Source organism: Sciurus carolinensis, chromosome 13 (genome assembly GCF_902686445.1).
Source record: "Sciurus carolinensis chromosome 13, mSciCar1.2, whole genome shotgun sequence".
Classification (NCBI taxonomy): Eukaryota; Metazoa; Chordata; class Mammalia; order Rodentia; family Sciuridae; genus Sciurus; species Sciurus carolinensis.
The window spans coordinates 1,035,881-1,048,698 of record NC_062225.1 but is presented as its reverse complement, the minus strand read 5'-3'; the positions used below and the strand labels follow the sequence as shown (position 1 = coordinate 1,048,698).

At 53.2% G+C, this 12,818-nt stretch overlaps 2 protein-coding genes across 2 annotated transcripts in view; one reads left to right on the top strand and one right to left on the bottom strand.

Moving 5' to 3' along the window:
* Nucleotides 1–1,262: 1,262 nt before the first annotated feature.
* On the bottom strand, nucleotides 1,263–6,724 carry C13H2orf68 (chromosome 13 C2orf68 homolog). Its single transcript, XM_047522781.1, has 4 exons — nucleotides 6,188–6,724; nucleotides 5,993–6,108; nucleotides 5,155–5,306; nucleotides 1,263–4,788 (listed from the first exon to the last, which is right to left on the bottom strand). The coding sequence occupies exons 1-4, from the start codon at nucleotides 6,292–6,294 to the stop codon at nucleotides 4,666–4,668; spliced, it is 498 nt and encodes a 165-aa protein (XP_047378737.1). The 5' UTR covers nucleotides 6,295–6,724; the 3' UTR covers nucleotides 1,263–4,665.
* A 952-nt stretch (nucleotides 6,725–7,676) lies between these two features.
* Nucleotides 7,677–12,818, top strand: part of Usp39 (ubiquitin specific peptidase 39) — a 35,819-nt gene continuing 30,677 nt past the window's right edge. Inside the window, exons 1-4 of the mRNA XM_047522778.1 lie at nucleotides 7,677–7,975; nucleotides 9,030–9,099; nucleotides 10,873–10,967; nucleotides 12,595–12,731. Coding sequence (XP_047378734.1) covers nucleotides 7,708–7,975; nucleotides 9,030–9,099; nucleotides 10,873–10,967; nucleotides 12,595–12,731 — 570 coding nt within the window. The 5' untranslated portion in view covers nucleotides 7,677–7,707. The remainder of the gene's footprint in view (nucleotides 7,976–9,029; nucleotides 9,100–10,872; nucleotides 10,968–12,594; nucleotides 12,732–12,818) is intronic.

Sequence of the window (12,818 nt, the reverse complement as noted above, 5' to 3'; positions counted from 1 at the left end):
TATGTGCACAAACAGGGCCGCGGAATGCAGGAAACAGCAGAGCAATCTGCACTGGCCAAGAGAAACCTTTTTGGACCCCATTGGGGGTAGAAATGGAACCTACCCCCAAAGAAGGTGCACATGCGGACTCCTTTTTCTGCTCACATTAGGAGTAGGAGTTAAAGCAGGGTCAAGAAGCATGGCTGTAGCCAGGTGCAGTGGCGCAAGCCTGTAATCCCAGCACTAGAGAGGCTGAGGCAGGAGGATGGCAAGTTCAAAGACAGCCTCAACAGTTTAGCGAGGCTCTGAGCAACTTAGTGAGATCCTGTCTCAAAATAAAACAAAGAGGGCATGTGGCTCAGCGGTTATGTGCCCCTGGATTCAATCCCTGGTATTGGAAGAAAAAAACAAAGGTATGGCTGTAAAGCAAAACAAAAACTAGTGTGACTGTGGCAGATGTGGCCGTGCTGGCCTATGGTCCTCCTGACTCTGAAGGATCCCAAGTTTGAGACCAGCCTGGGCAACTTAGTGAGACCCTGTCTCAAAATAAAATAAAAGGGCTGGCAATGTAGCTCAGTGGTGGAAGGCCCTCGATTCAAAAACTGGGAAAAACAAAACCACCCAAAAACCTGGCAGAATGAACCAGGGGACATAAAATCAGCCCACCTTTGTCTAGTCCCAAGGGCAAAGGGGTGTCTGCCTCTATTTATTTATTTAGCAGCACTGGGCATTAAAGCCAATCCTTCATTTTTTGAGACAGCGTCTCACCAAGCTGTCCAGGCTGGCCTTGAACTTGTGATCCTCCTGTCTCAGCCTCCCAGGTTGCTGGGTTACAAGTGTGGCCATCATCCCTGCCCAGCTTGGTGGTTTTCAACACTTACTATGCTCCTTTCTGTACCCCTGTCCAGTCGCCAGGCTGAAAGGTCTCCTCAGACTCAACCAGCTGTTCTAACATGACGTGGGGTATGAGGCATCAGCACAGAGTTGTGACACTGAAGGCACTTTTAGGCTTCACATGACACTCTGAGTGCTCCTACAATTGAGTGAGTTCCAGCTAGAGCTCCTACTACAGAGGAGCTCCTTCTGGGCACCTGGTAGGGAGACCAGATGTTTTCAGTCCCTTCCACGGCTAGTGCCGAGTCGAGCTGTTGTGCTCCAACCAGGACAGCTCTTAAAGCAGGCAAAGCAAGAGATGATTCCAGTGCAGCTTCTGTGGTCCAACGACTACAGGGCAGGAATTAATGTCCACTTCCCCACATACACAAGTGACTCATACCTCTTGATAAAAGTGTTGTAAACAGTTTATTGGTTAAAAAAATACAGCTTTTGAAGTGTCTTCCATCTGGGACTTTCAAATAGTTTGCACACTGCTTTGCTCACCCACATCAGCGCAAACGCTGAGAACCAGAAGACAGAACCACGGCTTTTCTGCACTGGGCACTGCGACCCTGCCAGTGCAGCCTGCCTTGCTCTGCCGGCTCCCAGTAGGCAGGGGAGCCATTCACCCGCAGTTCTCACTCCTAGCCTCACTTCAACTAGAGAAACCTGGGGTGGGCCCTATGGCTTCTTGGTCATGTGATTCCTAGACAGGAATTTGGGGGAGTTAAACTTTCAAATATGTGTCAGCACTCCATGATGATTCTCCCAAAAAGTTCAGAGGTAGGAGAGGAACCCATCCTTACTCCTCTTTCCATAAGCAAAGGTCTCATTTAAATTGTGAGCCATCAGGGGACCCAGCACCCTGAGTTCATGGATCCTGCCAAATTTACAGCAAGCTGGGCACCTGCCGCCCCCCAAAGAGCCTGCTCCCACACTGTGTGCTCATCTCCAGCTGGTGGTGTCCCTTCAGCAGTGCTGGCCCCACTGGCTGGAGGGGCTGGGGTTCCCAGCTCATGCACACACGGCCCTCTCTTCTCTTGCGCCGCATTCAAAGGTCCCCGGGCTTACCAGGGGGCTAGGACTGAAGCTTCACTGTTCACCTCTGCACAGTACCGAGACCTTGCATGCCAGCCTCTGCCTATTAGTGACCACCCTTTGTGGCCAGGAAACAGAAGCCTTAAAATTCAGTCTTAACCTCAGTTAAGAACAGAGGGAGGGACACTCCATACCAAATGGACAAGAGATGCCCACCACATTTTTCTTTAAGACACCAAGAACACAACTAGTCAAATGCGTACTCCTCCTGAAGTAGCCTGCTGAGGTTTCATTCAGCCTAAGGCTGCTGCCCCTGCACTGCACAGCAGAGGGTGGTCCTCTTCCGGACAGCCCAAGAACCTGCAAGAGATGCGGTGGCCATGCTCCCTGAGGGCGAAGCACCAGTGTCTGACGCAGGTGCAAGCTGTCTGGAGGCAGGTCTAAGGCTGGATGGCACCATCCTGGCCCCAGATGAAGGGTGATGGCAAGCAGTGGGGCTGAGCTGAGGCAGCTCTGAAGGACCACCTCTCACTGAAGTACAGGCAGCACTTTATTTAGTCACACTGAGAGTCATACATGTGTTAGAATACTTTCATGGGTGGGAAATACATGCCCTTGATAAACAAAGTGCCTCAAGAAAATAGGATTAAAATTAAGAAGTTTCTAAAGGCCCGAGGGGCCTTTGTGAGGATCACACGGCAAACGCATAAAAGGACACAGCAGGCAATTACTAAACACTGCCTTCTTTTACCTCTTCCCTCAAGAGCAGGAATGGAGGCTAAAGTTTCAGGTGCCCTGCCCCCCAAGTCCTCTTGGAACCCTCTTCCTATGTTCTATTATAAAGCCAGGAAATAGGTAATCCAGCTGTGAGCTGACCCCCCTGCCTCAATTAGGAAGCCAGAGTTCCAGTGAGAGCCCATGTTTCAAGTCACAGATCAGTTGAAAAGTTGGAAGACTAAAAAGACTGGTCCTTTTCCTGCAGGAAGAAGTGGGCAGAGTCTGGCAGGGCCCTCCTGGCCCAGGAGGAGCTGGAGGGTAGCTGACCTTCCAGGTTCAAAGGCACTTTCTAGCTAGAGGCATAAGTAGAGGTCAGGGACTTTCTCCTCTAAAAGCAGAACTGAGCCTGGGACTGCAGGCTGAAGGCACTTAACCCTGGGCCAGCAACGTGGGTCTGGAGCACAGGCTTCTCACTCACCCCTCACTGGCTCTCAGTGCTCCTGGCGCTGCCAGCTGTGGCCCAGGGGTAATGTGGTCATGGTGCAGCTGAAGGAGCTGCCTTGCCCATTTTCAAAGGGTCAGTTTCCAGGGGCAGAGGACACAAACCAACAGTACCCTCAGGTGTTCTTTAAGGGAAAAGCGGTTGAGATGGAAGTCAGACTGATCTTGAGACCCTGCTACACAGAAACCCCTGGGGCAGGGGGCTTTGGCTTCAGGGAGTCTCAGTGCTCGCAGGCTCACGCCCACTCCTCGTTCAGCTGATTTCAGACTGATGTGCTGGGAAACTGAGGTGCTTTGGAACTTGGGTGCACAGGATGTCTTGTATACTTCAGATCTTAGCCGTGCCACCACACCCCCACTCCCAGTGTGGTGCTGGGGACTGATCCCAGGGCCTGTGCAGGGAGGCAGTCACCTACCACTGAGTGGCACCCCGTCCTCTCAGTCCAACCCTGTGTTAGGATGTACCTCTGCAGTAGAGTGCTGTCTGGCTTGCAAGAGGACCTGGATTTGATTCCTGGGACCATTCTGAAAAATAAAAATTCTCTAGGTGCTATTCCTGGGATCTACAAGAATCTCAGACATACTCAGTTCCACACTCTTTGGAGGTAGGAAAGGAATAAGCATGGGGCAGGCAAGGGGGGCTCATTTACTTCTTCTCAACTGGGGCTCCAAACTAATGCTTTCACTTTGCACATATGTTCAAAACTGTTCTGGACTTAATACCTTGTCTTGACAATTTCCCTTTAGTCTATTCACAGCTGGGGATGGATCAAAAGCTGGGATTGCTTAGCCCATGCCAAGCAGGTTTCACTGTGAGATATCCTAAGAGTTTAACTCCAGCATTTTCTTCCTAGGTGTCCCATCTAGACAGTGCAAAGCAGTGGAGCATGGAAGGAATGTGGAAGAAGTCATGCAAGGGGAAGGAGACAGGCCTCAAAACCAAAGCAGTCTCTCCCGTATTACTGGTGCCAGAAAAACTTGGAGAACTTGATAGAAAAGCAGTTATCACCTCCAAATCCTTAGCTGAGGAGGTGCACAGTCACATCAAGGGGTAGGGTGGAAGGAACTGATGGATTCCATCTAAGGCAAAAAGATGAAGAAAAGAGAAAAACCTAAAAGGGGGCAGAGAGGGGCCTAGGAAACTATGGGTGGAAATTGAGCAGAAACATGAAAGAAAAGAACTGTAAAGCAACAAACACGGCTCACAGAGTGGCTGGCCAGGCGTATGACCTCAGTGAGACAGCAGCATATTGGCAAAAGGCTTTATAAACCCTGGCTCTCCCTGAGGTCTCTGCTTCCAGAGCACCAGAATTATCTAAACAAAATTCTCAAAAAATTCCAAGAGTTGGCCAGGCAAATGAGCCAAGAGACAAGAATCGCTGCAAGGGAGGTGGGCTAAGTGTAGCCCTGCAACACCCTTGTGGATGTAGCAGCTCATAAGGGTCTCAAGATCAGACAGACAAGTTCTGGCATCCCCAAACCAGGGGTGGGCTCACTAGTCGGAATTCTTCCGAGTGCAGTGATTCTGGCCTGGAGAGAATGACTTCAACCTGGTCAGGGTCGGCTCTGGCGCTTTGCAATCTCCTCCTGGATACGCAACTTGAGGGCCTCTCGCATGGGTAGATCCAGAGGCGTGTGTGCTGACACTTCCTCACTCACCCTTCCTGGGTCATCGTCCTACGTGGAGGAAGAGTCAGGAAGCTCAGGGCCTGGTTTCTTTCAGAAAGGCAACCTTCCCTGTCCCCAGACAAACACTCTCACAGAACTCCATTTGGCTCAAGGCTTCTGGGCAGTGCCTGTCATTTCTCAGGTGTCCCCTGCAGTAGTGATTCTCAACTGGGGGTCACAAGTCCTCCCTGTTCTCCCCACTGACAGTCACTGAGGCAGGACTGAGTTGTGCTCTCGAGCACCGCCTGGCAGTTCTGTGCTGTCATGTGGGGCAGTCTTCGCACTGGCCCTGAGGCAAACAGTGGTGCCGGCTCTGGCAGTGATTTCTAGCACAGCCCGGGACCTTCAGGCTGCAGCTGTTTCCATGAGGCGTACCTGATACACGATAACTGACGTGACCTCTCCATTGTCCGCCTCGTATTCTAAGCAGAAGAGCTGGTGGCCAGAAGGCTCCAGCTCGGAGCCACCACTACTGCTGCTTTCACCGGACTCCTCACAGTCTGGGTTGCCCGGGTGGGTAGAACCATCTGTAAGGATGAACCAGAGTGAGAGGGAAGACGGGGATGCTGCTGAAGCCCCTGACCACAGAGACGATGCAGGGAAACATACTGAGTTAAGTCCTGATCTTCTGATGGACTTAACTGGGTGCATGTGTGTGTATGGTGTGCTACCAACCAGGAGGTTTATTTCTTTTTGCCTCCCTGCTCTGGACTGGCACAGTCTTGTTACAAAATAGGTGCACATTACACATTTGTCCTGCAAATAAGACTGGAAGGTAGTGGAAGAGTGGATAGAGCTGTGCCTGGGTTCAGATCCAGGCTTTGCTGTTTAAGAGCTCTGGGATCTTGGGCAAGTTTACTTTTTATGCCTGTTGCCTAATAATGACCCGGAAACGTTAAGAGTTCTAACTCGTATTCAAAGAACGCATACACACACGATCTAAAAGCGTCTTCAACAACGCTTAGCAAACTCAGTGCCACAGGTCAGTTACTGTGCTCTGCACGTCGCAGGGAGGCTAGGCAAAGAGCCGTTTTCCTGGATCCCTCTATAATTACGTCCTGGTCGCTTGTACTTGTGCCGGGCTGTCTCCGCCAGGCAGCGGGGATGCTCGCACACAACTCGGTGGGCCCGCGGTGGGCAGACTCCTCGCCGGGTCGCCCGGAGGCTCTGCGCGCAGGCGCAGGCGGGCGCGGCGGGCCGGCCGGCTGCTCACCTCGGCGCCGCGGCAGGTACACCTGCAGGTCGGGCTTGCGCGGCCGCGTGGGCGCGGGCGTGTGCCGCCTCCTCGCCTTCTCCCTGGCCTGCTTCACCTTCTTGTCGTAGTCGTCCCTGCGGGGAGCCGGGCGGGAGTCAGGGCCCGCGCGCCGGGCCGGGCCGAGCGCGGGGCGGCGGCGGGGCGGGGCGGTACCGAGCGATCTGGTTCCGTCGGATGTGGTGCACGAAGCCGTGGCTCATGTCCAGCCGCCCGCCGGGCTTGCAGCAGAGCCCCGGCCCGGGGACCGGCGCCGCCTCCATCTGGAGCCCGCGGTGCGGAGCCGCCGCCGCCCCGCCGCGGCCTCGCGGCAGCCCTCGCCTAACGGCCCCGCCGCGGCCCGGAGCCCTCGCCCGAGGCCCGACTTCCGGCCCCAGTCTGACTTCCGGCTGGAGGCCCGACTTCCGGTCCTGAGGCCTGGCGCACCGCGCGGAGCGCAGGCGGCCGGGGCTGGGCCCCCGCGGCTGCGCAGGGGCTTTGTTTTCCTTGCGACGTGAGCGAGGGAGGCGGGCTTGGTGATAGGGCGCTTGCCTAGCTCGGCGAGGCTCCGAGTCCAGTCCCCGTGCAGGAAAAAGGGGAAATTCAGAAAAAGGACGCCCGCGTGGGCGCCCCTCCACGTCAGTCTTCCTGTCGCACGTGCTGTGACATTACATCGCCAGTTTTCCATCCTGGGGCCACTCCCCACCCCGCCGCGCTCAGGCCTGAGGCAGCACTGCGCTCGGCTCTCCTGTCTGCGGGGCGGGCTTGAAGGCCTGAGCGCGTGTGGTGCTCGCCCTCGTTTAAAAAGTCACAACCAGGAGTTCACGTTTAGAACAGGGACCGTGGCCCGTCTCCGCCCAAGGAGAGAAACGCGCAGGCTCTGCCCCTGGACCACCAGGCACAGGCCCGGGTCCCCGAAGACAGGTGCCGGGCGTTAGGAGCCTCGCTGGAGAGCGAGCGCAGTGGGCCCTGGTGTCACACTCGGGAGCGCAGCCACTCTAGGGGACGGCAGGTCAGCGGGCGGCGTGGGGCTCCCTGGGGCACGAGGACGCTCTGGACTGGACAGGGTCCCTCTCTCGACTGCGGTGAAGGCTTTGCACGCGCATGTCAGTATTTAGCAAGACGCAAGCGTCAGAGGGACAGCACCTGGTCAACTGCACGGAGTGGACCAGTTCAGGCAGGCGACACGGCTGGGCTCAGCACCTGGGAGACCCGAGCGTCCCCATACGAGCCATCGAGCTCGAGACGGCCCGGCGTGGGGTCCTGGGGTCACCCCTGACAGGGCGTTCGCAGTTTCTCGATACCACGAACCCTCTAAGTGCAGAACTGAGCCGCCAGGCTCCCGCGCGGAGGGGCTAAGAAGGGACCTCAGCCTCCGAGGCGAGGAGACTGAGGGAGACAACCTCCGATTGCGGTTTCAAGGCACAAAGTGTCTTGAAGAAATCTGGTTCCAAGTATCCAGAAAACGCAGTACCGGCGAGACGTCCCTGTCTCTTTAAGCCAGGAGAGCCCACCGGTCCCGAGGCAGGGGATTGTCGGCTCCGCACTCAGTAGCGCCTGCGCTTCCGGCCGCGGGAATTGTCCCGGCCGCGACTCGTAGAGCGCGTCGCGCTCGCCCGCAGCGGAGGATCCTGATTGGCCGTACGCCGCGCACCGGGGTCCAGGCGCCTGCGCGCGTCGCTCGACCGGCGGTGGCCATGTCCAGCCGGTCTAAGCGAGAGTCGCGGGGTTCGGCCCGCGGGAAGCGCGAGTCCGAGGCGCGGGGCAGCTCGGGGCGCTCAAAGCGGGAGCGCGAGCGCGAGCGGGAGCCCGAGGCGGCCGGCTTCCGGGGCAGCCCGGTGCGCGCCAAGCGCGAGGTCGAGCCGGCGAGCGCGCGCGAGGTCCCGGCGCCCGTCGTCCCGGCGCCGCGGGTGAAGCGTGAGCGCGAGGCCGACGAGGACTCGGAGCCCGAGCGGGAGGTGCGAGGTGCGCGGGGCCGGGCGGGTGGGCGCCATCCGGGCGGCCTGGGGTTCCCCTGCCGCGCACGGGGCCGGGTTCTGCGGCGGCGAAGACCGCGCCGGCCCAGCGGGTGTAGGGCAGCGTGGCGGCCGCCGCCCCTGAGCGAGGGTCCGGCCCCAGGCGCCGCGCCCAGGGCTTCCGGAGCTACCGGACCCCGCGGCCTGGGGCCCCGCCGGGCCTCCTGCCGTCCGACGGGTCGGCGCGGCCTGAGTGGCTGTGTCCGGCTCTCACGGTGGACCGCTTAGGCCCTCCGTCGGGCCCCCGGGGTTCTGCGCGCACCGGGCCGTAGGCCGGCCCTGGCTCGGACCGTCCAGCCAAGGACGTGGGCGCAGGGGACAGCAGAAGGGAGCTCGTCCCACCCGCTCTGAGCGCCGTCAGCCCTGGGCTCTTGCAGGGCAGCCCCCCGTGCACCGGCTCCCCTTGCGCGGCCCTGCGGGAGCTCCTGGGACTGGCGCGGTGCGCTGTCCGGGCTGCCGGGGGCCCAGCGCGGAGTGCCCCCCGCAGCGTCGCGAGCCCGCACGCCGGCCTGCCCACGTGCGGGAAGGGTGCGGTCTGCGGCGCGGCTCACGGGCCGTGCGCCCGGGCTGGCCACGCTCGCCCTCAATTGCGCCTGGGCCGTGCGCGCACTTCACCTTACTCTCGCGACGTGGTTCCTTAGGTTTTCAGCGTCCCCTGAATTTATGCAAGTGATCTTTTGAAAATACTTTTTAGTTGTAGACGGATACAGTCTTTTCCTTATTTATTTTTACGTGGTGCTGAGGATCGAACCACGTGCCAGGCGAGCGCTCCACCACTGAGCCACAACTCCAGCCATAAGTGGATCTTGTTGGTTACATACGTACCAAGTACCTTCTCCCAGCTTCTGGCGTCTTCCCTTAGTGGACTTTTAAAAAGACGTTTTGCCATATGAGAAATTAGGAGTTCATCTGGGTTAGTTTTTTCCTTTTTGATTCTTAGTACTGGTAGTTGATCCTGAGTACAGGGTTGGCATTTTCAAAGCCTGCAATGATTTTCCTTTTAGCAAAGAATGGCCGAGTGGATTCTGAGGATCGGAGGAGCCGCCACTGCCCATACCTGGATACCATTAACAGGTCAGTAGGAGATAGATACTGAGGATAGTTTAAAGAAAAAAAAAAAGGGATTTACATGGAAAATTCTTTGTTTTGTACATCGAACAACATGTCTACCACCTTACTCCTTTTAAAGCTTTCTGCCAATAAAATTGTGCTTCTTGCAGTGTTCTTTAACCTCTTTTTTTGTGGGGGGTGTCTACTGGAGAATGAACCTGGGGCACTCTACACTGAGGTACATCCCTTATCCTTTTTATTTTTATTTTTTTTAGTTTGAGACAGGGTCTTGCTGAGTCACTGTGGGGCTCACTAAGTTGCTGAGTCTCACCTTGAATTTAGCAGTCCTAATGCCTCAGCCTCCCAAGTTGCTGGGATTACAGGTCTGAGCCACTGCACCCAGTTCATCTTTGTTCTTTAGAGTGGCAGAATTCTTTTTTTTTTTTTTTTTTTTTTAAGGTGGGCATACACATAAAGAGCTTTTAGTTCATTCTTAATTTGTTGTTTTTGAAATAAGGGGATATATAGAGTACCTAAAATAACAGTAATAAATATTTATTGAGCACTTCTGTATACTAGGTACTGTTCTAGATGCTAAAGATTCAACAGAATTCATAGTAGCAAACTTAAAATATTTACTCCCAGGCATAGTGGCATACACCTGACGTCCTAGTTATTTGGGAGGCGGAGACAGAGGATGGCAAAATTGAGATCAGCCTTGGAAGACCCTATCTGAAAATAAAATATGAAAAGGGTTGAGGGTGTCATTCAGTGGTAAAGTGCCCCAGGTTCAATCCCCAGTACCACACACACATATAAAATTGTCAGTATTTACATGTCAGTAGTTACAGCTGTGCTATACAGGATCATTAACAATTTATTATAGAAATCCCTTGTCACTTGTGGGTTTGGTGGAGGTAGAGGTTTTTTGTCCCTTTCTGTCCAGTATTCATATGCTGTCACTTGACACTTGAATAAATAATCTTGTTGTAGGTATTCCCTTAAAATGCTTCAGGTTTCCCCCTTATTTTTATGGACAAAAATAATTTTTTCTCTTATAAAATGGTGTATTCAATCTGTTTATATCCTCTCACCTCCCAGAATGCTGTTGGGACCCCTATTATAGTCCTACATCTATCTTTCCCTTTAGAGAAAGTGATGGTAATGAAGGGTTCTTGACGGGCTACAAATATAGTCATCCCTTGGTATTCCTGGAGGGTTGGTGCTAAGAATCCCCATGAATATCAAACTGTGGATAATCAAGTCCCTTAAATAAAATAAAATGCTATGGTGTTTGCATGTAATCTATGCATATCCTTCTGTATACTCTAAATTATCCTAGGTTACTAATAATCACTGATATAATATAAATGCTGTATAAATCGTTGCCATCCTATATTGATTATGAAATAACGACAGAGAAAAAAGTCTGTACTTGATTAGTACAGATGTAGTTTTTGGTTTTTCCCAAATACTCTTGATGTATGGTTGGTTGAATCCACCAGTGCAGAACCCATGGATAAGTGTACACTACATCTGTGAAGAAAGAGGCTCATGGGCCTCGTCCACCCTGCCTTGGGGCATGGTAGCTGGAGATGGAGAATGATTAATCCTCTCTACAAGTTACACATGATTGTTAAAACGTTCTCTGGAGGATACTGGGGGACTTGGAATCTGGAAGGAACACAGCTGCTTTTGGTTCCCTCTTAGACTTGGAGCCAACACAGCTGTTTGGGTTCCTTCTAGACATTGATCTTATTGATTATGTGGTCTTCTGTGTTGTTTTGATTCTTTTAGGAGTGTGTTGGACTTTGACTTTGAGAAACTGTGCTCTATCTCCCTTTCACATATCAATGCATATGCCTGCCTGGTGTGTGGCAAGTACTTTCAAGGTGAGTGAGTATTTTCAGAGCTATCTGCAGGTCTTCTTTTTTTAAAGAAAGCAAGTTGTTCTTGGCAGTCATGTCTTTTAATTCTTCTTCCTTCCAGGACATTGGAGTACTCTTAGAAAACCAATAAAAGGGTCTCTGGGGAGAACCTGAATACACCTAAGAGGGAGAGAGAACTAGTCCTGTAGAGACGAAGTGCTCAAAGACTTTGGGTTTCTGACCCTCTAATGTTTTCTATACTCATACCTTTCTTTCTTCTTCTCTGTGTGTAATGCCGGAGGTGGAACCAGGGCCTTGCACGTGCTGGTGGATGAGCACTCTCTCACTGAGCCATGCCCCCAGCACTACTTTTGTTCTAAGGATTTTTTTATGTTCTGTTCTTTTCTGAAAATGTATTTCACCTCATTCAGACTAAGTAATACTGTGTACGTAGTATAGCAGATGATTCATATAGTGTAAAGTGTAGTCTTTGCTCTTATAAGGAGCTTGTGAGACATCTGGGTTGACAACAGTTGGTACATCCTATAAGACCATCCTATAAGATCAAAAAGATTCCTGCTGGACTGTGTGTCAGTGAATGAAAATAAGGACAGTAGGAGCTGAAAATTGCAAGGTCAGTGTTGACGGGGGTGTTTATGTGGAGTTCATGGAGGAGGTGAGAGAGAACTTGCACTGACAGGACATGCAGGTTCCAAACGGCCTAAGGGAGACAGATCCTAGACAGGAGTGGCAGCATGAGCTGAAGTCCATAGGAACGGGATTGTTCTGAATGTGGACACTTGGAAATTAAGGACCGAGTGGTGGTGGACTGACGCTGTCCAGCTGAGTCAGTTTGGTGCGGGAGATAAACGAATAGCGAGGCTTCTGAATTCGGAACAGTTTATTGTAGATTCAGGAAACCCGGGGACTGGAACCTCGAAACTGGAACCTCTAACCTCAAACCTGGGGCCTCAAACTTCGAACCCAGCGCTCAAGGAGAGCCGGCTTATATCCCCTCCAGGAGGTGAAGGGTAGGGCTGACGCCAATTATGCAAAGATTAGGCGAGAAGCTAGCTGCCTAATCATGGTAAAGGTCAAAATGAGCAGGCACGGTCAGGAGCACTCGGGAACACCCGTGCACGCTTTGTGTGCGTGGACTTAATTGGATACGGCCAATGACAAATCACCTGGGTGTGCTTATGTTAATCAACCTCCTCACCCCGATGTGATCAAAGCAGCCTCTGGCTGGCTGCCAGGCGCCATCCCAGCGCAGTCTGCATGGCATAGCTCCCAACAGTGGACCATCTCAGGGCGTGTGTGTTTACCTACATACATGTGAGGTGTGATTGTAGATAGTCCCAATTTTTGACACACAGGATACTAGCTCGTGCATGCGTGTGTGTTTTGTATTGATATTAGTTCCCTCACCCCTATCTTCGTGCCATCAGGGAGTGAAGTAACTAACGTGCTTTGTTTCTTGCTAATCTTTGTGATTAGAGAGGTTCATGTGGAGACTCGTTTATGAATGGTGTAATACTTTGTTTTTGCTGCTTTTAACGTGTTTCAGTACAAAATAACAGGAGGAGGAGCGGATCTTGTCCGTCTGTCTTGTGTCTGCCCTTCTCTTACAGTCTTTTGTCCTTCCCCACAGGCCGAGGTCTGAAGTCTCATGCCTACATCCACAGCGTCCAGTTTAGCCACCATGTCTTCCTCAACCTGCACACCCTCAAGTTCTACTGCCTCCCAGACAACTATGAGATCATTGACTCCTCCCTGGAGGATATCACGGTGTGTGTCCAGGGGACTGTCGGGGCAGATTGGTGTGTGTGGTTCTGGGGATTGAACCCTGAGCCTCCCGTGTGCTAGGCAGGTCTT

Bases quoted from the DNA above. Each gene is read 5' to 3' on its own strand.
- C13H2orf68 (XM_047522781.1), bottom strand. From the start codon at position 6,294: ATGGAGGCGGCGCCGGTCCCCGGGCCGGGGCTCTGCTGCAAGCCCGGC. The intron at 6,109-6,187 runs GTACCGCCCCGC...GGCTCCCCGCAG, and splicing joins CGACGGAACCAGATCGCTCG to GGACGACTACGACAAGAAGG. The intron at 5,307-5,992 runs GTGAGCAGCCGG...TCATCCTTACAG, and splicing joins GTACCTGCCGCGGCGCCGAG to ATGGTTCTACCCACCCGGGC.